At 43.7% G+C, this 27,879-nt stretch overlaps 1 protein-coding gene across 1 annotated transcript; it reads right to left on the bottom strand.

The window, feature by feature from the left end:
• Positions 1–144: 144 nt before the first annotated feature.
• Positions 145–27,697, bottom strand: LOC105006068 (zinc finger protein GLIS1). The gene is made up of 8 exons (XM_013133379.4): positions 27,565–27,697; positions 20,180–21,692; positions 15,336–15,497; positions 12,720–12,836; positions 7,738–7,918; positions 6,726–6,867; positions 2,618–2,814; positions 145–2,531 (listed from the first exon to the last, which is right to left on the bottom strand). Exons 2-8 carry the CDS (start codon positions 21,578–21,580, stop codon positions 2,263–2,265), a joined length of 2,469 nt encoding a protein of 822 aa, XP_012988833.3. The 5' UTR covers positions 21,581–21,692; positions 27,565–27,697; the 3' UTR covers positions 145–2,262.
• Positions 27,698–27,879: the final 182 nt, after the last annotated feature.

Below are 27,879 nucleotides of genomic sequence, written 5' to 3' on the forward strand. Positions count from 1 at the left end.
TGGAGAGAACAGGATCTCCAGGAACAGAGTTGGGGCTCTGCGATTTGGCTTCAAAAACTAGTTAAAACTATAATTTGAATCTAATGAATGGTCATTCCAGCGTAGCTCAGTTTATGAAATTGAGAGTGAATACATTCCTCCAGCTCTATCCTTTATTATTATTATCATCATTATTTTTTACAAAACACTGGCAGGAGTTGCTTTGTTCAATCTCAACCATCGCACCACTCAAATTAAGGCTGATGATTTGCTGCACATATATCAACATATTATGGTTAAACAATAAACAGCTGCATATACAATTCAACTGAGACATTCTTTACTAGCTGAGTAATGTAAACATGTTATCTTTGTTCTTTTCATTTTAACCCTGTGAGATACAATAAAAAATTATATAAAAACAATGTAAACACAACTCTCCTTCCTTTCGAGTCTAAATACCATATTAAATACTGACTTATTATGATGGGACAGAAACAAGACAGTTGAATCTAATAAAGAGGTGACAGAGAGACTAGTGTCTAAGGTGTTGACTCTAATAAAGATGTGACAGAGATTAGTGTCTAAGGTGTTGACCAATAAAAAGGTGAAAGGGAGATTAGTGTCTAAGGTGTTGACTCTAATAAAGATGTGACAGAGATTAGTGTCTAAGGTGCTTGAGAAATGCAGAGGTGCTCAGTGCCATTAAGGTTGTTCCATTCCATATCGACATACGTAGCAGAAACTCCAGCATGGTAAATCTCATTATGGCTGGACATCAGTATGGTAAATCTCATTATGGCTGGACATCAGTATAGTTGGACATCATTATGGCTTGACATCAGTATGGTTGGACATCCTTATGGCTGGACATCAGTATGGTTGGACATCATTATGGCTGGACATCAGTATGGTTGGACATCATTATGGCTGGACATCCTTATGGCTGGACATCAGTATGGTTGGACATCATTATGGCTGGACATCAGTATGGTTGGACATCATTATGGCTGGACATCAGTATGGCTGGACATCATTATGGCTGGACATCAGTATGGCTGGACATCATTATGGCTGGACATCAGTATGGTTGGACATCATTATGGCTGGACATCAGTATGGTTGGACATCATTATGGCTGGACATCAGTATGGTTGGACATCAGTATGGCTGGACATCAGTATGGTTGGACATCAGTATGGTTGGACATCCTTATGGCTGGACATCAGTATGGTTGGACATCATTATGGCTTGACATCAGTATGGTTGGACATCCTTATGGCTGGACATCAGTATGGTTGGACATCATTATGGCTGGACATCAGTATGGTTGGACATCATTATGGCTGGACATCAGTATGGTTGGACATCAGTATGGTTGGACATCATTATGGCTGGTATCAGTATGGTTGGACATCATTATGGCTGGACATCATTATGGCTGGACATCAGTATAGTTGGACATCATTATGGCTGGACATCAGTATGGTGGGACATCATTATGGCTGGACATCAGTATGGTTGGACATCAGTATGGTTGGACATCATTATGGCTGGTATCAGTATGGTTGGACATCATTATGGCTGGTATCAGTATGGTTGGACATCATTATGGCTTGACATCAGTTTGGTTGGACATCATTATGGCTTGACCTCATTATGGCAGACTGGCCATCATAATAGTCTGACATCATAACAGACGGAGATCGAAACAGTCGGACATCGAAACAGTCGAACATCGAAACAGTCGGACATCGAAACAGTAGGAAATCCTAACAGTCGGAAATCCTAACAGTCTCCCATTCTAACAATCTGACATCATAACAGTCTCATATCATAACAGTCTGAGTAGATTTGAGAACTGAACCAGGCTGTGGGTGACATCGGCCTGCTGCACTGGTCTTCACCTGGTCAACCACAGATGGCAGGGATGGGCACACCAGCCTGCAGGTCAGAGGGCAGGGATGGGCACACCAGCCTGCAGTTCAGAGGGCAGGGATGGGCACACCAGCCTGCAGGTCAGAGGGCAGGGATGGGCACACCAGCCTGCAGTTCAGAGGGCAGGGATGGGCACACCAGCCTGCAGGTCAGAGGGCAGGGATGGGCACACCAGCCTGCAGGTCAGAGGGCAGCACATGACGAAGGAAGGGAGATCAGAAAAGCTCTGTTCAAACACAGACAGGGCTGCCTCACCCCAGGTCCTGGAGGTCTGCTACATTACCACACCCCCAGGTCCTGTTCATCACCAGGACGTAGAGAGGAAGGTTCTGGAGGTCTGCTACATTACCACACCCCCAGGTCCTGTTCATCACCAGGCTGTAGAGAGGAAGGTTCTGGAGGTCCGGAGTCTGTGCTGGATTGATAAAGGGCATCATATGATTCTAAGGAGGAGAGGGAGTAGAACTGGCCAGCGCAGCGCTCAAACACTCCCGGCTGGAAGAGGAAGCTGTCGTCTGGGCACAGGGAGTAGGGCTGACCAGCCGAACCCCCAGCTTCCCCTCCCCCACTACCACCACCTCCAGCTGGGCAATGGAGTTTGGGTCCCTCAAAGCCTGGAGACAGAAACAGAGGATGTATGATGGGATGCTTCCCCAGGTTGCTGCACATAGCATTTCTGTTCTGAAAGAGAGTTACGCACCTGCAGACAAGTTCACAGAGTAGCCATCTTGATTACAGCTTCCGTTGCTCTGGTTCTGGCCAGTCATCCAGTCTCCCCTCTGCCGAGGTAGGACAGCAGCATGCTGGGTGGGGGCCCTGTGGGGGACCTGCTCCTGTAGTCCTGCTGCACTGGACTTCACCTGGTCAACCACAGAGGCCAGGGATGGGCACACCAGCCTGCAGGTCAGAGGGCAGCACACGACCAAGGAAGGGAGATCAGAGAAGCTCTGTTCAAACATCTTGGTGATAAACGTTCTGTTCAAACATCTTGGTGATAAACGTTCTGTTCAAACATCTTGGTGATAAACGTTCTGTTCAAACATCTTGGTGATAAACGTTTTGTTCAAACATCTTGGTGATAGACACTGTTGAGACACTTTGGTAATAGACTCTCTCTTCAATCATCTTGGTGATAAATGCTGTATTCTAACATCTTGGTAATAAACGGTCTGTTCAAATATCTTGGTAATAAACGCTATGTTAAAACATCTTGGTAACAGACGCTCTGTTCAATCATCTTGGTAATAAATGGTCTCTGCTATGTTTCATCATGGAGCTGCCATCCATCTATCGGCACACAGGAGGAATGTGCTGACTGTGCACACACACACACACACATATACACACACACACACACATATACACACACACACACACATAGACGCACACACACAGCTGAGTCCACATGGAAATTTGAGTGAAGGGAGCCAAGAGAAGTTGAAATGTAGAAACTGTGTGTATAGGCATGTGTGTCTGTGTGTTTTAGAGGAACTGAGAAGAGAGAGAGAAACGCAGAGAGTATGGTAATCACATTTGACTTTGTCTCCATCCAGAAAGAATTTTATGGGCCTGAAAGATCTATTAGATGATGATGATGATGATGCAGGCTGTGGGACCAAGGCAAGAGAACTGCAGCTTCTACAAATCTTAAATACACAAACCAGACACTGTCACAGATACTAACATCCTGCTAACACACAACACACACACACACACAGAACACAGACAGATACTAATATCCTGCTAAAACACACACACATTCTCTTTTTAGGTCCAGAGGGTTCTGGTGTGTATTAGTGACATAAGGTCCAGAGGGTTGTGGTGTGTATTAGTGACATAAGGTCCTGAGGGTTGTGGTGTGTATTAGTGACATAAGGTCCTGAGGGTTGTGGTGTATATTAGTGACATAAGGTCCTGAGGGTTGTGGTGTATATTAGTGACATAAGGTCCTGAGGGTTGTGGTGTATATTAGTGACATAAGGTCCAGAGGGTTGTGGTGCATATTAGTGACATAAGGTCCAGAGGGTTGTGGTGTATATTAGTGACATAAGGTCCTGAGGGTTGTGGTGTGTATTAGTGACATAAGGTACTGAGGGTTGTGGTGTATATTAGTGACATAAGGTCCTGAGGGTTGTGGTGTGTGGTGTTTATTAGTGACATAAGGTCCCGAGGGTTGTGGTGTATATTAGTGACATAAGGTCCTGAGGGATGTGGTGTATATTAGTGACATAAGGTCCAGAGGGTTGTGGTGTATATTAGTGACATAAGGTCCTGAGGGTTGTGGTGTATATTAGTGACATAAGGTCCTGAGGGTTGTGGTGTATATTAGTGACATAAGGTCCTGAGGGTTGTGGTGTATATTAGTGACATAAGGTCCTGAGGGTTGTGGTGTATATTAGTGACATAAGGTCCTGAGGGTTGTGGTGTATATTAGTGACATAAGGTCCTGAGGGTTGTGGTGCATATTAGTGACATAAGGTCCAGAGGGTTGTGGTGTATATTAGTGACATAAGGTCCTGAGGGTTGTGGTGTGTATTAGTGACATAAGGTACTGAGGGTTGTGGTGTATATTAGTGACATAAGGTCCTGAGGGTTGTGGTGTATATTAGTGACATAAGGTCCCGAGGGTTGTGGTGTATATTAGTGACATAAGGTCCAGAGGGTTGTGGTGTATATTAGTGACATAAGGTCCTGAGGGTTGTGGTGTATATTAGTGACATAAGGTCCTGAGGGTTGTGGTGTGTATTAGTGACATAAGGTCCTGAGGGTTGTGGTGTATATTAATGACATAAGGTGCTGAGGGTTGTGGTGTATATTAGTGACATAAGGTCCTGAGGGTTGTGGTGTATATTAGTGACATAAGGTACTGAGGGTTGTGGTGTATATTAGTGACATAAGGTCCTGAGGGTTGTGGTGTATATTAGTGACATAAGGTACTGAGGGTTGTGGTGTATATTAGTGACATAAGGTCCAGAGGGTTGTGGTGTATATTAGTGACATAAGGTCCTGAGGGTTGTGGTGTATATTAGTGACATAAGGTCCAGAGGGTTGTGGTGTATATTAGTGACATAAGGTCCTGAGGGTTGTGGTGTATATTAGTGACATAAGGTCCAGAGGGATGTGGTGTATATTAGTGACATAAGGTCCTGAGGGTTGTGGTGTATATTAGTGACATAAGGTCCAGAGGGTTGTGGTGTATATTAGTGACATAAGGTCCTGAGGGTTGTGGTGTATATTGCTGTCTACCACTAACCGCAGCATTGCACCAGCTACAGGTCAGTGTTTGTGTAAATGTACTTCAGATACAAAATGTTTTTACTGTACAGAACCCAGGCCAGTGGAGAGGATTTTTCTAGCACGTACTGAGGAAACATTTAGCCTGGCTATCCTGTTAGTGCTTCAACCTCTTTCCTCTCTCCCTCCAGCTATATCATTCAATCTCTATCACTCCCTATCCCTCTCTCCTTATCTTTACCTCCCTCTCTCTCTCCCTCCCTCCCTCCCTCCCCTACCCTCTCTGTGGTCCAGAGTTTAACCACTTTTATAACTGGTAACAGATGTGTGCCGAGGACGGCTGTAGAAGGAATGACAGGAATGTTCCATGGGGGGTTTCTTAGCGAGTCATCACACAGACACTCTGCTCAACCTTAGTGGATGACTAACAAAGTCAAACACAATGCAGACAGCCTGAAAACAACCAGCCTGAAAACAACCAGCCTGAAAACTACAAGCCTGAAAACAACCAGCCTGAAAACTACAAGCCTAAAAACAACCAGCCTGAAAACAACCAGCCTGAAAACAACCAGCCTGAAAACAACCAGCCTAAAAACAACCAGCATAAAAACCACCAGCCTGAAAACAACCAGCCTAAAAACAACAAGCCTGAAAACAACAAGCCTAAAAACAACCAGCCTGAAAACAACCAGCCTGAAAACAACCAGCTTCAAAACAACCAGCTTCAAAACAACCAGCCTGAAAACAACCAGCCTGAAAACAACCAGCTTCAAAACAACCAGCTTCAAAACAACCAGCTTCAAAACAACCAACCAGAAAATAACCAGCAGATATTGCAGCCCTTTTGAATATTCTTAAGATTGATTTAGTAATCCATGTGACTACAGTCACTGGTTGTTCTGGATAATGGATACTAAATAAATGGATAAACCAAACAATCAGCTGGCCAATCAGAGGATCAAGGTGTTCTGAGTATTTGACTTCTCCAGCACAGCAGCAGTTACAGGCAATCCTAAAGTTAGAAGCCAACGGTGTGGAAATGTCCTGCTCCAGCAGATCACAGCTGTGCTTCTTCACGTCTCAGTAAAACCCTAATTGAGAGGATAAATTAGTTTACAGTACCGCCTGACTCCCAAACCACAACCTATTCCCTATATATTGCAATACCTTGACCGGCACCCACATGGCGAACAGTCGCTGCTTGGGACACACACTCAGTCAGACCTTCATTTGGAGGATAAACCCAATCGCAGACTCCTTTCATCACCAGGGAAGAGAGCCACGCCTCCTGGCATGTGGAGAATGGCTGTGGTCTGCTCCAGACAGCGTGTTTGTGTGCCCATCAGAGACAGCTAGATCTGTTGTGTACTCAGAATGTTGTCAGTTTTTGGGGTTGTCTGGCGTCCACACTATCGTTTCATGGCGAGTGCTGAGAAACCTAAAGGTTAGAGAATCTGACCAGTAACCTGAAGAGCGTCAGCTACACTACTAAACTGTAAAATTATCAAAAGACCAAAAAGCTTTATCCCTCAAACAGCCTGATGTTCTGAGTCGCCAGGGTGTCCACCACTCACCCGTTCCTGGCCAGAGAAGACCTGGTGCTGGGATTGCAGTTCTCTGGGCCTCCAATTATTGGGCAGCCTGGGGTTTGAGTTAGAGAGACATGCCCAGGAACAGCTCTCCTCTGGGGCATGTTGGACCCACAGCACAGGTCTGCTGCAATACAAACATAAAAAAACGGATGATCACCATTATTAACAGCGCTATTGCATTATTTGTTATCCCAGAAAGTTCATTTTTAATAATAGTAAACGATGGAAAAGCTCCTTTATAAGTAGTGATATCATTAATGAGACAGAGATCTGGGCATCTTACAGCACCCTGTCTTCCTGAGAATCAGCAGCTTGTATGGAGGCCTTTCCACTCACAGAGTATTTTGGGGTATAACAAAGTATTCTGAGGTAATGAACATGGACCAATCTCTTGGCTCTGCAGTGCCCATCTAGAATCGTCAGTGGCCCTGACAGGACGTTGAGCTGGCATCAGACATTCAGAGAAAATAAGGACGAGGCTTGCTGGATTTTTTGGGGGCTAGAGTGAAGAAAAGGCAGACAGAGTGCGAGAGGAGGAAGAGGGATTTTTAATTTACTTTTGTTTTAATTTAATAAGACGTCCTTATTTTACTAAAACCCACATGTCCCTCTCTCCCTCCTACCTCACTTGTGCCACCAGAACCACACTGTATATAGAAACATATTACCCTCCACCACAAACTCCACACAAGCATATTTTACAGTATCCAAACAAAGAGGAGAGAGAGAGAAATGGAGGGGGGGGGAGAGGGAGACAACCATAGTCAGAGGTCAGAAATACATAAGGACCTACTAAATGTGAAAAGCTGTCAATCTGATGGGAGAAGGATGGGAAATATGGGAGAGATTGGGTGGGAGATTAAGAGTAAGAAAATGAAAGACAAAGTAATGGAGAATAATTGAAAGAAAGAGAAACAGAGGAAAGAAAGAGAGAGAGAGTCAAAGACTGTGAATGAGGGAGATGCTGAAGACCTTAACATGCCAAACGTCATACCTCCTGAAATCCTCCATCCACCAGGGAATCCCTCCACGTCTGACACAGGGGACCGGCTGGTTCCATTCCCCTCAGGGTTAAGGTCGTCCCTGTCAGTACACCCCCGAATGGGGATAGATCCATAGAGGGGATATCGGGAGACACAGTCCTTTGAGAAGTTCTGCTCAAGTCTACACTGCACCTGCCAGAAAAAAAGAGGGGAGTTAAGAACGACTCCTTCAGCAGTGTTATAGACTACAGAGTCAGTGGTGTTATTGACCACACCTTCAGCAGTGTTATGGACTACAGAGTCAGTGGTGTTATTGACCACACCTTCAGCAGTGTTATGGACTACCGAGTCAGTAGTGTTACTGACCACACCTTCAGCAGTGTTATGGACTACCGAGTCAGTAGTGTTATTGACCACACCTTCAGCAGTGTTATGGACTACCGAGTTAGTGGTGTTATTGACCACACCTTCAGCAGTGTTATGGACTACTGAGTTAGTGGTGTTATTGACCACACCTTCAGCAGTGTTATGGACTACCGAGTTAGTGGTGTTATTGACCACACCTTCAGCAGTGTTATGGACTACTGAGTTAGTGGTGTTATTGAACACACCTTCAGCAGTGTTATGGACTACCGAGTTAGTGGTGTTATTGACCACACCTTCAGCAGTGTTATGGACTACTGAGTTAGTGGTGTTATTGACCACACCTTCAGCAGTGTTATGGACTACTGAGTTAGTGGTGTTATTGACCACACCTTCAGCAGTGTTATGGACTACCAAGTTAGTGGTGTTATTGACCACACCTTCAGCAGTGTTATGGACTACCGAGTTAGTGGTGTTATTGACCACACCTTCAGCAGTGTTATGGACCACCGTGTCAGTGGTGTAATTGACCACACCTTCAGCAGTGTTATTGACCACACCTTCAGCAGTGTTATGGACTACTGAGTCAGTGGTGTTATTGACCACACCTTCAGTGATGTTATGGACTACTGAGTCAGTGGTGTTATTGACCACACCTTCAGTGATGTTATGGACTACTGAGTCAGTGGTGTTATTGACCACACTTTCAGTGATGTTATGGACTACTCCTTCAGTGGTGTTATGAACTACTTCTTCAATGGTATTATGGATAATTGAGTCAGTGGTTTTATCGAATACTCCTTCATTGATGGTATTGACTACTTCTTCAGTGGTGTTAAGGACTACTCTTTCAGAGGTGTTATTGACTACTCCTTCAATTATGTTATGGACTATTCCTTCAGTGGTGTTATTAACTACTCCTTCAGTGATGTTATAGATTACTCCTTCAAGAATGTTATGGACTACTGAGTCAGTAGTATTATGGAATACTCCTTCAGTGATGGTATTGACAACTTCTTCAGTGGTGTTATGGAACAGTCCTTAATTGATGGTATTGAATACTCCTTCAATTGTGTTATGGACTACTGTATCAGTGGTGTTATGGAATACTCCTTCAGTGATGTTATTCACTACTCCTTCGGTGGTGTTATGGAATACTCCTTCTGATGTGTTATGGACTACTCCTTCAGTGGTGTTATGGACTACTCCTTCAGTGGTGTTATGGACTTCTCCTTAAATGGGGTTATTGACTACTGAGTCAGTGGTGTTATGGATTACTCTTTCAGTGGTGTTATGAGTTCCTTGATATCTTTTCACAAAGGAGGCTGTAGCTCTAAAATGAAGAAATGCCCAAGGACTGCCCTTAATTCCACCAGTTGTATTCATGGTCAAGGACACAGTGTCTAAGGAGTGCCTGCTGCTCCTCTGGGTAACTGGTCACAATCTAAAATAATTCTCCCTGAATGTTTTCAGTCCTAGAACGTTCTGTGTCTACTAGGTCAGAGGTGAACCATCTCAGGGTTCTCCAACTACCTTGGGCAGCAGGGTAAATTAACTGAACCAGACATTCTAGGTTTGGGAATGGTGTCTTTATGATCATAAATATTGTAACAATCAACTTAGAGAAACACAAAAGACATAAAGTATATCCTTATTACCAAGAAGAAATTCTGAAATGTGTGGCCTGTTTTTATGTCCTTGTTGTTGATCCCACTAATGATGTATTGATATTTTATTTTGTTATATAGAAAATTAGCTTTAACATCTTGCCATTGACTAATATGAACTTTGAAAATGTGTCGAAACATGGCATAAACTTCTCTAAACAAACAAATGAGAATCTTGTTATGGACAATTTCTCTAAAATTTGATTTTCAGAAAAATCTATTTCCTATAACTGCTTGTATGTTGTTGAAAACATCATTCCAACAGAGATAACACAGTGAAAAGTTAAGAGATATTGGCTGCAGAGACAAACCCACTAAAGACTCTGACATAATATGAGTTGGTTTAAACCAGAGTGTTCTGGTGTGTTTTATAAACCTCTGAGTGAAAAAAGAAAAAGAACAGTCTTCAGGATACCACATGTGTATTATGTGTCATGAATTAACTCCATCCTGGCTCACTTCTACAACTACTGGCTGAGATTACGCAAAACAATGTGCTTCTTTAACTGACCAAACATGTTCTGCAGACCAATGCTGATTTACTTTTCATAAGGATTTCAAAAGGCAGTGTTTGTTTGACATGAGCAAGTTCCATGTGATGTTGTGAGGTTCTGGTTCTCCCCAGATTATTAGTCCTATCATAACTAACATAGAACCCACATGGTTCTGCTTAACGCGTGATGCAGCATCACTCAACTACAGGACAACAAGGCCAGAGAACAATAGAGGCTTTATACTGATGGCCAGAAATGTCAAACAGCCCTGCTGTACTGGACTTCATCTTCCCATCTGTTTCTCCACCTCCTTCCCAACCTCTCCCTTTCTCCCTCTCTCCCTCACCAGCCCCTGCCTCCCCCTCTCCCGCCACCTCCCTCCCTTTCCACCTCCTTCCCTTTCTCTCTCCCTCCCTCTCCACCCCCTCTTCACCCCCTGCCTCCCCCTCTCCCTCCCTCTCCACCTCCTTCCCTTCCTCTTTATCCCTCCCTCTCCAGCCCCTGCCTCCCCCTCCCCCTTTCTTTCTGCCTCACAATCCTCCTCTCTCCCTCCATCTCTCCATCTATTTCAGTAGTGTGTTGTAGTGTGTTGTAGTGTGTTGTAGTGTGTTGTAGTGTATTGTAGTGTGTTGTAGTGTATTGTAGTGTGTTGTAGTGTGTTGTAGTGTGTTGTAGTGTATTGTAGTGTATTGTAGTGTGTTGTAGTGTGTTGTAGAGTGTTGTAGTGTGTTGTAGTGTGTTGTAGTGTGTTGTAGTGTGTTGTAGTGTTCTGGATGTTTTAGACTTGTATTGTAGGTATGATGTTTATCCTGATAATATACACTCACCTAAAGGATTATTAGGAACACCATACTAATACTGTGTTTGACCCCCTTTCGCCTTCAGAACTGCCTTAATTCTACGTGGCATTGATTCAACAAGGTGCTGAAAGCATTCTTTAGAAATGTTGGCCCATATTGATAGGATAGCATCTTGCAGTTGATGGAGATTTGTGGGATGCACATCCAGGGCACGAAGCTCCCGTTCCACCACATCCCAAAGATGCTCTATTGGGTGGAGATCTGGTGACTGTGGGGGCCATTTCAGTTCAGTGAACTCATTGTCATGTTCAAGTTGAAATAATTTGAGCTTTGTGACATGGTGCATTATCCTGCTGGAAGTAGCCATCAGAAGATGGGTACATGGTGGTCATAAAGGGATGGACATGGTCAGAAATAATGCTCAGGTAGGCCGTGGCATTTAAACCATGCCCAATTGGCACTAAGGGGCCTACAATGTGCCAAGAAAACATCCCCCACACCATTACACCACCACCAGCAGCCTGCACAGTGGTAACAAGGCATGATGGATCCATGTTCTCATTCTGTTTACGCCAAATTCTGACTCTACCATCTGAATGTCTCAACGGAAATCAAGACTCATCAGATCAGGCAACATTCTTCCAGTCTTCAACTGTCCAATTTTGGTGAGCTTGTGCAAATTGTAGCCTCTTTTTGCTATTTGTAGTGGAGATGAGTGGTACCCGGTGGGGTCTTCTGCTGTTGTAGCCCATCCGCCTCAAGGTTGTGCGTGCTGTGGCTTCACAAATGCTTTGCGGCATACCTCGGTTGTAACGAGTGGTTATTTCAGTCAAAGTTGCTCATCTATCAGCTTGAATCAGTCTGCCCATTCTCCTCTGACCACTAGCATCAACAAGGCATTTTCGCCCACAGGACTGCCGCATACTGGATGTTTTTCCCTTTTCACACCATTCTTTGTAAGCCCTAGAAATAGTTGTGCATGAAAATCCCAGTAACTGACAGATTGTGAAATACTCAGACCGGCCCGTCTGGCACCAACAACCATGCCAACTAAAAATTGCTTAAATCACCTTTCTTTCCCATTCTGACATTCAGTTTGGAGTTCAGGAGATTGTCTTGACCAGGACCACACCCCTAAATGCATTGAAGCAACTGCCATGTGATTGGTTGATTAGATAATTGCATTAATGAGAAATTGAACAGGTGTTCCTAATAATCCTTTAGGTGAGTGTATGTATCTAAGCACAGTGTGGTCTGGGTCGTGTTACGTGGGTCGGGTTACGTGGGTCGGGTTACATGGGTCGTGTTACGTGGGTCGGGTTACATGGGTCATGTTACATGGGTCATGTTACATGGGTTGTGTTACGTGGGTCAGGTTACGTGGGTCGGGTTACATGGGTCACGTGGGTCGTGTTACATTGGTCGTGTTACCTGGGTCGTGTTACGTGGGTCGTGTTACATGGGTCGTGTTACCTGGGTCGTGTTACATGGGTCGTGTTACATGGGTCGTGTTACCTGGGTTGTGTTACGTGGGTCATGTTACATGGGTCATGTTACGTGGGTCATGTTACGTGGGTCGGGTTACGTGGGTCGGGTTACGTGGGTCGGGTTACGTGGGTCGGGTTACGTGGGTCAGGTTACGTGGGTCGTGTTACATGGGTCGTGTTACCTGGGTCGTGTCTCTCCTCTGCAGGCCTTTAGCTCCATGGGCTTTGACATGTTTTCGCAGGGAGCTGGGGTCCGTGTAACGTTTGGGGCACCCAGGAATCTGACACACGTATGGCTTCTGCATGACCAGGACCACCAACCAGAGGAGGGTGACAAAGGGATGACCAAGGGATGACCAATGGATGACCAAGGGATGACCAAGGGAGAAAGACAGTGATGTTTACTTAGAACTTCAAATGGGTTAATATTAATTTGGTGCCTTATGATTATTTTAGTTATTTTTTATATTCCACATGCTTAAGCAATTTAAACATGTCTCCCACACAAACACAGCTTTTAAATTTGAGTTCAGAGTAGAGGGGGAGGGGTAAGAGAAGAGAGACAGAGTGAGAGAGACAGAGTGAGAGAGAGAGAGTGAGAGAGACAGAGTGAGAGAGACAGAGAGAGACAGAGAGAGAGAGAGTGAGAGAGAGAGACAGAGAGAGACAGAGTGAGAGAGACAGAGAGAGACAGAGTGAGAGAGAGAGACAGAGAGAGACAGAGAGAGACAGAGTGAGAGAGACAGAGAGAGACAGAGTGAGAGAGACAGAGTGAGAGAGATTGAAAGGGAGAGAAAGAAACAAAGATTACAAGAAAACTGAAAACACAGGAAAAGGAGGAAAGGAAAATCAAGCGATGTTAACCATTCGTGTTTCATAACACAGAGATCAGTAACCTTGTAGATGTTCAGCTAATGTTAGGCAGATGTTGTGAATAGTGTCTGATAACTTGGTCCCACCTTTTGGCCAGTCAACACTCAACACTAATATCTTGAACCAGGCTACACCTCAGGTGAACCCAAACCAGATGATCACACAGAGGCTGTTCTGGATGCGTTTACAAATACCAGGATGTAAAGTTTAAAATCTGGGTATATCCGCTGAATCCACAGACTACCAGGGAGAGTGAATATCAGACAGTCTGATGGCATGATGCAGTATAGTTAGCTATCTACCAGAGAACAGCTGATATGAGTTACTGTACCTTTTATCTGGTAAAGGCAAGCCCAAAATGAAATACAGAAGAGAAACAACAACAGTCATATTTTATGGGTAATTATCATGCATGCCTGTTTTAGCGAGTGTTAAACACAAAACATGAATAAGTCAGTTTCAGTACAAGCCTGTTTTAGCGAGTGTAAAACACAAAACATGAATAAGTCAGTTTCAGTACAAGCCTGTTTTAGCTAGTGTAAAACACAAAACATGTATAAGTCAGTTTCAGTACAAGCCTGTTTTAGCGAGTGTAAAACATGAATAAGTCAGTTTCAGTACAAGCCTGTTTTAGCAAGTGTAAAACATGTATAAATCAGTTTCAGTACAAGCCTGTTTCAGCGAGTGTAAAACACAAAACATGAATAAGTTAGTTTCAGTACAAGCCTGTTTTAGCGAGTGTAAAACACAAAATATGAATAAGTTAGTTTTAGGTCAAGCCTGTTTAATTGACAATCTGGGATTTAAAATTGTTCAAATATTTTCAAATGCACAGGCAAAAATAACCATTTGTATTTAGGTGTTATATACAGTGCCAGGTAAATGTTTGGACACACTTACACATTCACTTGAATGAGTGTGAATGGTACTGTATCCTGTGTCTATAGAAATAATATATAAAACAGTTGATCATAGAGGACTTGCAAATAAATGGGTGGAATATTATTATATTTTAGAGTATTTCCAAATAAAATTAATTAATTTTAATGATACCTGAATTATTTTCAATGTTTCTGAAAGCGAAGCTACTCTGGTGACAGGGCAGGGTTGCTGTGGTGACAGGACAGGGTTGCTGTGGTGACAAGACAGGGCTGATGTGGTGACAGGACAGGGCTGCTGTGGTGACAGGACAGGGCTGCTGTGGTGACAGGACAGGGTTGCTGTGGTGACAGGACAGGGTTGCTGTGGTGACAGGACAGGGCTGCTGTGGTGACAGGACAGGGTTGCTGTGGTGACAGGACAGGGTTGCTGTGGTGACAGGACAGGGTTGCTATGGTGACAGGACAGGGCTGCTGTTGTTGACAGGACAGGGTTGCTGTGGTGACAGGACAGGGTTGCTGTGGTGACAAGACAGGGTTGCTGTGGTGACAGGACAGGGTTGCTGTGGTGACAGGACAGGGTTGCTGTGGTGACAAGACAGGGCTGCTGTTGTTGACAGGACAGGGTTGCTGTGGTGACAGGACAGGGTTGCTGTGGTGACAGGACAGGGCTGCTAGGCGAGGGTGAGGGAAACAGTTTCCAGCCATATGTTTGTCTTCATTAGTAATTTCAGTGACACATAAGACAGAGGGAGTGACACAGAAAAAGTGGAAAGATTGTGTGGCTGCGTTTACCGTTTTGAGGTGAATGTGTGTGTACAGTATCCAGGTGTGTGTGTGTACAGTATCCAGGTGTGTGTGTGTGTACAGTATCCAGGTGTGTGTGTACCGTGTCCAGGTGTGTGTGTGTTCCGTGTCCAGGTGTGCGTGTGTGTGTGTTCTGTGTCCAGGTGTGTGTGTGTGTACCGTGTCCAGGTGTGTGTGTGTGTGTACCGTGTCCAGGTGTGTGTGTGTGTGTGTACCGTGTCCAGGTGTGCGTGTGTGTACCGTGTCCAGGTGAGTGCGCTGGTGCTTGGCTCGATCACTGGAGTTGCTGAAGGCCTTGGTGCAGGCTGGGTGCTGACAAACATAAGGTTTCTCTCCTGTGTGGCTCCTCAGATGTATCTTCAGGTTCTCCAGTCTAGAGAAGGCCTTGGTGCAGCCCTCAAACTGACACACACATGAACAAACACAGTGAGAACACACCCAACACACACACAAAAATAAAATTGTGAATATCACAATGCTGGAACACACCACAACACCTACAGTAACACTGGAACACACCATAACAGCTACAGTAACACTGGAACACACAATAACAGCTACAGTAACACTGGAACACACCACAACAGCTACAGTAACACTGGAACACACCATAACAGCTACAGTAACACTGGAACACACCATAACAGAAACAGTAACACTGGACACACCATAACAGCTACAGTAACACTGGACACACCATAACAGCTACAGTAACACTGGACACACCATAACAGCTACAGTAACACTGGAACACACCACAACAGCTACAGTAAGGCTGGAAGACACGATAACAGCTACAGTAACACTGGAACACACCACAACACCTACAGTAACACTGAACACACCATAACAGCTACAGTAACACTGGAACACACCATAACAGCTACAGTAACACTGAAACACACCATAACAGCTACAGTAACACTGGAACACACCACAACAGCTACAGTAACACAACAGCTATAGTAACACACCACAACAGCTATAGTAACACAACAGCTATAGTAACACACCACAACAGCTATAGTAACACTGGAATAGTCAAACATGTCTTTAATACTACATTTCCTTCAGTTGACCTTTCAAACCACATTCACATCTGCTACCTCCGAGCCTACCTTGGGTTTAAAATGTCCTTTAAAAGGAAATGTTTCTACCATAAACTACAGGGGGGCAACATGTGTATTCAATCTTTCCTGTTAGCTTCTCCTCGAGATTGCCACCGTTTAACAGCTAAGAAAATATGGCAACCTTACTGATGGCAAACAGCATATGCCTGCTGAAAAGAAACATTTATCATTTAGTTCCTTGAGGACAAAACAGTTAAACCAACAGTACCTATCAGAGCACTCAGAATGCACATTTAAACCAACCGTATCTGTCAGAGCACTTAGAATTAACATTTAAACCAACCATATCTATCAGAGCACCAGTGAAGTTACTTAGAATGTAAACCAGAAAATGACATTCTATCTTGCAGGTTCCTACTCAACAATGAATATAGACAAAAAGGAAGTAAATAAAAAGCACATCAGCAATAATAAATAAATATTAAAACTTAACACATGATTCTATAAAACTTGAATTGTGTTGCCATTAGCCTCCAATAGGGGCATGTCAATGTAATGTTCTACTGGCTACTCCAAAAACAGCTTTTAATTTAATTATTTGAATACACAAGATAATTACAATCAAATGTTACTGATACAGCACAGGTCTTCCATTAATATAATGAACATTTCAATGTTCAGTACATTAAGACGTTAAATGAACACACGCATCAACTGTCAAGAAAACCAACCCTGAATGCATCACAACAGCCTTTATTGATTTTAACTAGAAATTCCCTGAATGCTGGACACCAGCGGCTGTAGTTTGGCAGGGCTGTGAGATTACATGCATGGATGATTCTTCCATCATTTTCATGAATTTACAGCTTATTCAGTTCCTGTTTCCAACTTGAGTAACAGATTCAGGATTAACGTATGACCTTTATTTGGTGTCTAAAGTAGCATTATTCATTAGCCAACACTGAATCTATTCATAACCAATATTTATTAATGTTTTCCATCGCTGCAATACAGGCGTGATGTTTTTCATAAAACTGTTTGGCTCTCGCCCACTATGAACATTTTAATTGAATCACCTAGGCCACATGGGCTGCCAAACAAATGGCATCATCTTCCCTAATCACTTTGCCATAATGGAAAGTGCACTAAAAAGTAGACAGGGTGCAATTTGGGCCGCATGCATGGTGATTTTAGGGTTGTGTTTAGGTGTGACGAATTGAAGACACCTTGGTGTCCCTTTACTGAATAATATAGCAATATTATTAATCTGTCAGAAGAATGAAGACTGGAATCAAACTGGAACATAACAAAACCTTGACACACACTCTCCTATAGGTTTGTCATAGGGCAAATCATTATTTTTAAATAATCAAATTAGGCAAATCAAGTGACACATTGATGTCCCCAGGATAGATCATTTAACTTACAGTGGTCTAAATTTTACACTGGTCTGAAATGTACAGGCAGCTGAATTGTACATTAGCCTGAAGTTACCATTTGTTGGGAGTTTACATTTGTCTGAGGCTTACATTTGGAGGAAGTTTACACTGGACTGAAATTTAAACTGTGCTGAAGATTACACTGGAGTGAAATTTAAACTGTGCTGAAGATTACACTGGAGTGAAATGTATATGCATCTGAGGTTTACACTAGGCTGAAGTTTACACTGGTCGTACATTTTTATTGGCCTGAAATTTACATTGGTCGGAAGTTACAATGTGCTAAAGTTTACACTGGTCTGAAGTTTCTACTGTTCTGAAGTTTACACTAGAAAGAACTGTAAACTTGGTTGAAGTTTACATGGGCTGAAATTTACACTGGGCTGAAGTTCACCCTGGTCTGAAGTTTCTATTGTTTAGAAGTTTACACTGGACAGAAATATACATTTACACTGGACTAAAGTTTATACTGGACTGAAGTTTACATGGGACTAATGTTTACACGGGACTAATGTTTACATAGGACTAAAGTTTACACCGGACTAAAGTTTACACCAATGTAGATGTAATGTGTAATGAAGTAGCACAGGAGCTGGTTTCATGCGCAGGGCACAGCAACTTTATTGAGACAACTGTGTACACAGAGTAGACTTGAAGAGGTGATCGAAAAGGCAAAACAAGGTCCAAACACTAGAGATCCCAAGGAGAGGCGAAGGTACAAAAGGGGATATCCAGAATCTTGGTCGAAAAGGTCTAAGGCGAGAAACACAGGAATATCTACACGAGAATATCTATTAAATAACTGTAAGAAAAGGCTTAGTAGAGTGCACATAGAAAAAACAATACCAAAAAGATGTTTTGAAAAAAAGATTGTAGGGCAGATGGGAAACAGCTGAACGGGAACAGGTGGTTAGAATTCTGGTGATTAGGATCGGAAGAGTGAGTTACATTCAGGGGATTGGTGGCTTGGTTGAGGAGGGGAGTTGTGTTCAGGGGATTGGTGGCTTGGTTGAGGAGGTGAGTTGTTTTCAGGGGATTGGTAGCTTGGTTGAGGAGGTGAGTTGTTTTCAGGGGATTGGTGGCTTGGTTGAGGAGGTGAGTTGTTTTCAGGGGATTGGTAGCTTGGTTGAGGAGGTGAGTTGTTTTCAGGGGATTGGTGGCTTGGTTGAGGAGGTGAGTTGTTTTCAGGGGATTGGTGGCTTGGTTGAGGAGGTGAGTTGTTTTCAGGGGATTTGTGGCTTGGTTGAGGAGGTGAGTTGTTTTCAGGGGATTGGTGGCTTGGTTGAGGAGGTGAGTTGCGTTCTGGGGATTGATGGCTTGGTTGAGGAGGTGAGTTTCGTTCAGGGGATTGGTGGCTTGGTTGAGGAGGTGAGTTGCGTTCAGGGGATTGGTGGCTTGGTTGAGGAGGTGAGTTGCGTTCTGGGGATTGGTGGCTTGGCTGAGGGAGTGATCTGGAGGTAGACCTTACACTTTGCAACAATCTAGAGCTAGAACCATTAAAACAACCTGAGACTAGTACCTTTGTAACAATGTTGGAAGTCTAACTGGAAAAATGAATACTAATAAAATGTTCAATTATGACCTTAACAATGTAAATCAACCACAAGACAGCATAGAAATAATTGATGGTACCAGTGAGTCGTGATTGTTGTGTAGAGTATGTACTGTAGTGTATGTACTGTAGTGTATGTACTGTAGAGTATGTACTGTAGTGTATGTACTGTAGTGTATGTACTGTAGAGTATGTACTGTAGTGTATGTACTGTAGAGTATGTACTGTAGTGTATGTACTGTAGTGTATGTACTGTAGAGTATGTACTGTAGAGTATGTACTGTAGTGTATGTACTGTAGAGTATGTACTGTAGTGTATGTACTGTAGTGTATGTACTGTAGAGTATGTACTGTAGTGTATGTACTGTATTGTATGTACTGTAGTGTATGTACTGTAGAGTATGTACTGTAGTGTAAGTACTGTAGTGTATGTACTGTAGTGTATGTACTGTAGAGTATGTACTGTAGAGTATGTACTGTAGTGTATGTACTGTAGAGTATGTACTGTAGAGTATGTACTGTAGTGTATGTACTGTAGTGTATGTACTGTAGTGTATGTACTGTAGAGTATGTACTGTAGTGTATGTACTGTAGTGTATGTACTGTAGTGTATGTACTGTAGAGTATGTACTGTAGTGTATGTACTGTAGTGTATGTACTGTAGTGTATGTACTGAGGGCCAGCTAACCAGTTGGTAGAGCATGGTGTCCACAATGTCAGACTTGTAGCTTGGATTACATACAAATAAAATACAAAACATTGACTCACTACTGCAAGTGGCTCAAATAAGGGTGTCAGATAAAAGACTGACATGTTAAATGTTATTTCTAACTGGGTAACTTGCCCCTTCCTGTTTGACCATTTCACATTTAAAATAATTGATACAAACCATAAAAAGTGCCCCAACCATTACTATAATAAAACATGGTTTTGACAAATGCTTTTCCATGGATCCAAATCTGTTACGAAGTTGCTGAAAGTTGTGGAGGTGTGTAAACTGCTATAAAGTAACAGGTTACTCACCGTGCACCTGTTGGGTTTGTCCCCGCTGTGAACCCGCATGTGGATCAACAGCTTGTAGCGGGCGTTAAACGGCTTGTAGCGCCGCACACACCCCGCCCACAAACAAGAAAACTCCTCCCCTTTCCTCTGGTCGATGTGTGTTTTCTCGATGTGCCTCACCAGCTCCTCCTGATGGGCAAATGCTGCATTGCAGTCCGTCCATCCACACCAGAGGACTGGGTGGTCCTGCCATAGATCCACGGAGTGACAAGAACCAGGGCTGGTCACTGTGAGGGGGCTTGGTTGCCTCCTTGGTTGGGATTGAGTAGCCTGAGGCTGGGTTGGAGTCCTGTCCTGGGCAGGGTAACTGGGGACCCCCAGGGCCTGCTGGTCTCCTCCAATGTATTGCTGCTTGAGAAAAAACATTGCCTCCTGCTGGTTGTCAAAGTGAATCTGCTCCCCATCGCAAGGTAGGAACACTTCTGCTGGTTCCTGTTTCAGAGGAGGCTCCTCTTGTTGCAGTTGGGTCTGTATTGTGTAGTACACCTCCTGAGTTCTCTCCTGCAGTTTCTGCTGCAAGGTTCCTTCACTGAGGATCATGGGAGGACCAGCATTGAGAGGACTGGATAGCACCTCCACGGCAGAGGAGTAGGTAGAGGAGATGGAGGAGAGAGAGGAGGAAGAGGGAGGTAAGAAAGACAGCGGAGAGGTGGAGGACACAGATGAAGAAGGGGAGCAGAAGGATGGAGAGGCGGATGAATTGGAGGTGGTGAGGAGGCAGGCTACAGGGGTAGTGGGGCGGTAGTGGTCTGGTCCATGTGGCCTGAGTTCAGAACATGTATGTCTCACGCAGGTGTAGTTATTGGTACTTTGTCCTGTAGTGGCGTAGTTTTCAGATGGAGTTTGTCCTGTAGAGGCGTAGTTTTCAGATGGAGTTTGTCCTGTGGAGGCATAGTTTTCAGAAGGGCTTTGTCCTGTAGAGGTGTAGTTTTCAGATGGAGTTTGTCCTGTAGAGGCGTAGTTTTCAGATGGAGTTTGTCCTGTGGAGGCATAGTTTTCAGAAGGGCTTTGTCCTGTAGAGGTGTTGTTTTCAGAAGGGCTTTGTCCTGTAGAGGCGTTGTTTTCAGATGGAGTTTGTCCAGGAGAGGCGTAGTTTTCAGACATCCTGTAAACATCAGGCCCCGTTGTGGTCCTGTAGGAAGAGCAGAGGATGGAGCTGAGATCAAGACCAAGGGAAGATAGGGAGGTGACGGCCAGAGGAGCCCAGGAGAGGTGACACATCCCAGGGGTCCCTGAGTGGACCGATCCCCCTGGGTGACTGGGACCTCCAGGACAGGTGAAGTGGCTGACATCTTCAAATGCACTGGCAAAGCCTGGTAGGGTCAGCAGGGGGTCTGGGAGGCCGAGATCTGGAGGGCCCATCCTGGCCTCCTCACCCCCTACGCACTCCTGAGACAGTCAGATGTTTTGCAGTATGGAAGTAACAGTAGTGTTCCTTCTACCTCAGTCCCTCCCTCCAACCATCTTCTGATCACTGTGGGAAGAGAGAGAAGGACTGTTACAGGTCAAATACTACAAATCTACTGAATTATAAGGTAGTACCAGGAACTACAGAAAATGACCTGTGACCTCCTGTCAAGCCTGTCACCCCACACTTAAACGAATGCCCATCTCTTCCTCGCTCCTATTGGCTAATGAAAGCCTATTTTTATTGACTAATGAAAGCTAATCTGTCAATACAATTGTACATTAGTCATTATTTTAATGAGTCATGAGAGTAATCAACCGAACAGTCATAACCATTTAGGAGCTCTTATATACACTTATAGTCAGTGTTATGGTGAATTATAAAGGGAGTAAATAAGACTTTATACAATGGACTTGATAGAATGCTTTACCTGTTTTTCCTTCTAGCACTGACTTTTCTGGTAGCCACTTCATGAGTAGTTACTACCGCTGAATAAGGTGTACTTAGTACTACAAATGAGTACTACTACTACTGTGATTTGTGGTTCCAGCAAGCTGTCTAAAGATAACTAAGTTGCTTGGGATGAGAGCATCTGCTAAATTACTCAAATGTAAAATGTTTTCTGAGACTATACACGAAATACACCTGTGACATCTCAGGTTAAATATGTTCTTGTCTCAAGAATATATATATTTTGGTACCAAATGTTTTTTTATATATTTTTTGCTGTCCTCCTGTCAAGTATGCTCAGAATGAAACCAAAGCAAAATGAGAAGAAAATATAGTTTCCACAGTTAGAGAAGTGACGAGAATGGGCTGCCTGGGAATCCCAAATGACACCCTAATCACTAAATGGGCTCCACTCAGAATTACTTCACTATTTAGGGAACAGACTGGCATTTGGGACATCGAACTCTCCCAGACAGACTCTCCAATAAACTAGAATTACAGTCACTGGGCTGAGTCCTGCATGCTGTTTCAACTCATAACACCATGGTGTATTTATGCCTGACTCCTAGGGCCAGAGCATTTGTGTCCTTGGTGATGTAGATGCACATTAAATCCAAAACGGGATGCACAGAAAGGGAAAAGAGAAAAAAATCCCAATGGGAATAATGTTTATAGAATGTTTATAACAGGTGTTTGGCAAAGAGGAACATTTTCATTTCCAAGAAAACTGTCGATATTTCCTAAAAGACCTTTCAAGCGTTTAAAGCACAAGTACGAAAAAGTTTGCAGTATAAAACCACACATCCTTGGCCCTAAAGCAACATGTTTACAATTCTGTCCAAAAGGCACTCTCTGAAACCTGGTGAGAGAATGTTTGTGGTGTTTCAGCACTGAGTTTGTGTCTGTGGATCTTTAGGAGGGGTGTCTGTTCGTGTCTGTGGATCTTTAGGAGGGGTGTCTGTTCGTGTCTGTGGATCTTTAGGAGGGGTGTCTGTTCGTGTCTGTGGATCTTTAGGAGGGGTGTCTGTTCGTGTCTTTGGATCTTTAGGAGGGGTGTCTGTGGATCTTTAGGAGGGGTGTCTGTTCGTGTCTGTGGATCTTTAGGAGGGGTGTCTGTGGATCTTTAGGAGGGGTGTCTGTTCGTGTCTGTGGATCTTTAGGAGGGGTGTCTGTTCGTGTCTTTGGATCTTTAGGAGGGGTGTCTGTGGATCTTTAGGAGGGGTGTCTGTTCATGTCTGTGGATCTTTAGGAGGGGTGTCTGTTCGTGTCTGTGGATCTTTAGGAGGGGTGTCTGTTCGTGTCTGTGGATCTTTAGGAGGGGTGTCTGTTCGTGTCTGTGGATCTTTAGGAGGGGTGTCTGTTCGTGTCTGTGGATCTTTAGGAGGGGTGTCTGTTCGTGTCTGTGGATCTTTAGGAGGGGTGTCTGTTCGTGTCTGTGTATCTTTAGGAGGGGTGTCTGTTCGTGTCTGTGGATCTTTGGGAGGGGTGTCGGTTTGTGTCTGTGGATCTTTGGGAGGGGTGTCTGTGGATCTTTAGGAGGGGTGTCTGTTGGTGTCTGTGGATCTTTAGGAGGGGTGTCTGTTGGTGTCTGTGGATCTTTAGGAGGGGTGTACATCCACACTGTGGCTCTTTAAGACATCCATGTCTTTGACCACATCCCTGACACTAGCCTACAGCAAGCACTATACGAAATGACCCCCCATATGCCTTAACACGCACACACGCACACACGCACACACATACACCTGGCTCCAACAGGAGTACTGTAAGTCACAGCATCTGAGCAGGCAGTGTTTGGGCCCTCGGGGGGACAGGTGAGTCATGACCACAAGTTAAAGCGACAGTTCACCAGTTCAGGTCAAACAGGGGGGTGCAAATGTGTCCGGTTTTGCTGTCCAGTGTGTGGTGGTGGTTGCTCTGAGCAGACCCCAGTTTCCTGGCCTGAGAGGTCTTCGAACTGGGGTCTTATGCACTTAAAAGTATTTTTCAAGAGCTTTCGAATTGATTCAGCCGGTAATGATGACAGTAAGTAACATTCATGAGTGAAAACATTGCCCAGTTCTTTAATGTATGACATTATTTATATGGCATGTTAGCTCAAAATATTTTAACTCCTTGTGTAATCCTTCTTACATTTTATGATATTTTTGTGCTTTCTAAAATCACAAGAGAGCATTGTCACACAGTCAATGATTAAAAACCCTACTTCTTAATAAACCAATCAATCCAAATGCATGTTGTCTTGGCAAACCTCTGCTGAAGGCCAATTTAAGTCATGCCTGTTAAGACAAAGTAACATTCACACACGTACAGTACATTGGGAAAGTTCAGACCCCTTCACATCTGTATTTGGGGAGTTTCTCCCATTCTTCTCTGCAGATCCTCTCAAGCTCAGTCAGGTTGGATGGGGAACGTCACGGGCTATTTTTAGGTTTCTCAAGAGATGTTCAATCTGGTTCAAGTCCGAGTTGTGGCTGGGCCACTAAAGGACATTCACAGACCGGTCCTGAAGCCACTTCTGTGTTGTCTTGGCTTTGTGCTTTGGGTCATTGTCCTGTTGGAAGGTGAATCTTTTCCCATGTCTGAGGTCCTCATCGCTCTGGAGCAGGTTTTCATCAAGGATCTGTCTGAACTTTGCTCCGTTTGTCTTTCCCTCCTTGGTCAATGCCGGTAAAAAACGTCCCTGCATCGTGATCCTTCCATCATCAGGCTTCTCCGTAGGCATGGTAACCGCCAGGTGATGAGCGGTGCCTTGTTTCTACTAGACGTTATGCTTGTCCCGTTGGAAAGGTCTCCAATATTCATCCAGCTACTAAGGAGCTCCGTCAGATCAATGGTTGGGCTCTTGGTAACTCCCCTGACCAAAGCCCTTCTCCCCGATTGGTTAGTTTGTCATACATCTGTCCGTGCTTGAGGTTGACATGCATTATTACGGCCAACCGGGCACACATCTCCCATGACTTCACCACAGGAACAACCGATGTCAGCACCCCGTTCTCAAAACATCTTCCCACCTTCCCCAGATCTGTGCCTTGAGAGAATCCTGCCTTGGGGCTCTATGGATGATTCCTTAGACCTCATGGTTTAGTGTTTGCTCTGACAGACAATGTGACATGTAGGACCTAATCTAGACAGAAGTGAGCCTTTCTAAATCATGTCCATCATCTGAATTTACTAAAGTGAGACCCTAACCAAGTTGCAGAAATATCTCAAGGATGATTGATGGAAACAGAATGCAACTGAGCTAAATTTGGAATGTCATAGCAAATGGTCTGAATACTTATGTAAATGTGATGTTTCTGCATTGTTTTATATGTGGAAAAATGTAGGGTGTCTGAATACTTTTCAAATGCATTGTATAGACACACACAGAGCTGGTAATGAGAACGCGTTTAGAAGACATCTGTAAAAACAGAAACAACCTCTATTGTCCGGTAACTGTCCAGTTGAAATGAAGATTCTGGCACCACTGGTTTAAAAGAAACTCAGACACAGGAACATCTTAAACGTTAACGGGAGTTTCAAGTGTGCGCATCCAGATTTTCCTGCCACGCCTGGCCCTGTAACTATAGAATTAAATAACATCAACCAGGGCCTTATCCAGCTGGAGTCAAATCTAACTCTAAAGACGGGCTTAAGCTACAGACAGAGGGAAAGCCTGTTGCATAGTTTTCGGATCAAGCCAGGTCCATCTTTAATGAAACAAGGATTATGAAAAGAAAGAAAAAAAGCCTTCCAAAGATGAAACATGACCAGAGGTCAGGTCTCAACATCCCATATTCTGCAGGCAGTAGACTTAGGGCCGGTTTCACAGACACAGATTAAGAAAATCATGTTCAATAGAAAACTCAACTGAGCTTGGTATTTTGTAGTCATAGACTAGGCTTAATCTGTGTCTGTGAAAACTGACCTTAATGTTGGGAATTATTAAATATTCTAACAGCACGGGACTCAAGTGTAACCTCATAGAGTACATTTCAGAAGGCAGCTCTTATTCCTCCAGTTAAAATCTATGTAACCTTCCAGGAGATGTCAGAAAAGACAGTGGAGCAGGGCTGGTCCACAGAATCCATAATGCCTGTATGTTACAATACACAGTAATACGTGATTTGTTTCAGCTGGCTCTAATGTAGACCAGAGGGTTTTACTGTAACTCTGACAACAGTAAACATTTATCATCCAGGAATTCTTAGTCTCCACTAAACCATCTGGATCCAATATCGGACTGAAATCTCTTTGAATTCTGACTCACAAACATTTTGTTTTCGTTTCATTTACAACTTACGATGCTTAGCGCTGTCCCCACGGGGGAATTGCAACATAACTCTAACAGCCTGCCAACTAGAACATTCACTTTACCAGAAATGAGTAGACGAAAAACGGGAGGGAAATGGGGGCGGGGCATCCTCTATCAAATTGTAATATCTAACGAAGTGAGAACGTTAGGTATAACATTTTGAATGAAGGGGAGCAATTTAGACTCGTTTCTCATCTACCTTCAGCATAACTCAATGTGCCGGCCACATGTCCGCCCCCCGCGGATCGGTTCTCTTCCACCAAACACAGAAGCGAGAGCCTAGAGCAGATCTGAAGACCGTAGTCATTTACCAATATGCATGCTCAGCCTGGTGTAAATGGAGAAAGTTTTTTAACATTTATACGATTAGTTAATAGCTATATAATAATATAATTAGATGCTGGTATTTTCACCAAGAAAACTAGTTTCTCTGGAAAGAGCTGAAACTATCAGAAACATCAAAACTCTCCCTTCATGAGGATGTCTGCGTGCTTTATTTTTCCAGAAGGAAATTTAGATGTGGCCTGTCGGATAGGATTAACGTAAACAGCAACATGAGAAATAATTTTCAAGATCTATACAAAACATTAGATCACACAAATATAGTTGAATAATGACCTGAATTATATAAGACAAACATTGGTGACACAAAACGATTTGAAATGAATACAACCGATGTCCATACAAACCTTTGACGCTCTTGGTTTTAAGTATATATGTTGGTTCCACTTAAAGCCTCTACAGTAGAACAGGGTTCGTTTAACTAGTAGAAAACATCCTTGGTACGTGGACAATTTTTACACAGGTGGACCACAAAAGTGACCTATATGCATTGTAATTCTAAACTCCTGTGAATCAAGATTTCGTTTTGTGACATTCATCATAGTTTGTCATTAACGCTTTGCATCCATATACCATTGGTACAGTTGGTTGTTACGACAATACAATTCGATCAGAAAAATATATTTTAAAGTACCCAACCTTTACATAAAGTTGAAATGCACACTGCAAAACAAATTGCCCCTGGGGAAAATAAAGACCCGTCTAACGAACTACATATTGCAGTTTAGCATAACGCCAGAACAAATCACACTTCACTGACAACCAAATAGTTGCATTTGTCTGGTGTTCGTCTGCAACTAAGCCTATATATTTTCCTTAAGGGGCATGTAGAATAGTAGGAAAACTCACCTTCAAAATGGTCAGTTTAAGAAAACTCGCGTCCAAGCTCTAGAACCCTGTTTGCTGGAAATCGGACATCCACTAAACATTCCTCCACTAGCACACATGCAGGAGGAACACTGCTGAAACATCGCGGGGGGTGTTGAGGATTCTGTACCTGGAACTCTACAAGCCGTTGTGTTCAGTCACATAGGGTCTGAAGAGCGCAGCGCCCCCTGCTGCACAAACCACTCACCTGCAGATTACGTTTATTGAGCACTACGCGGAAGTCGTACCAGTCGTTCCAACTCGTGCCCCAAACATACGACACATTTTATGTTGTGG

Source organism: Esox lucius, chromosome 3 (genome assembly GCF_011004845.1).
Source record: "Esox lucius isolate fEsoLuc1 chromosome 3, fEsoLuc1.pri, whole genome shotgun sequence".
In the NCBI taxonomy this organism is placed as follows: Eukaryota; Metazoa; Chordata; class Actinopteri; order Esociformes; family Esocidae; genus Esox; species Esox lucius.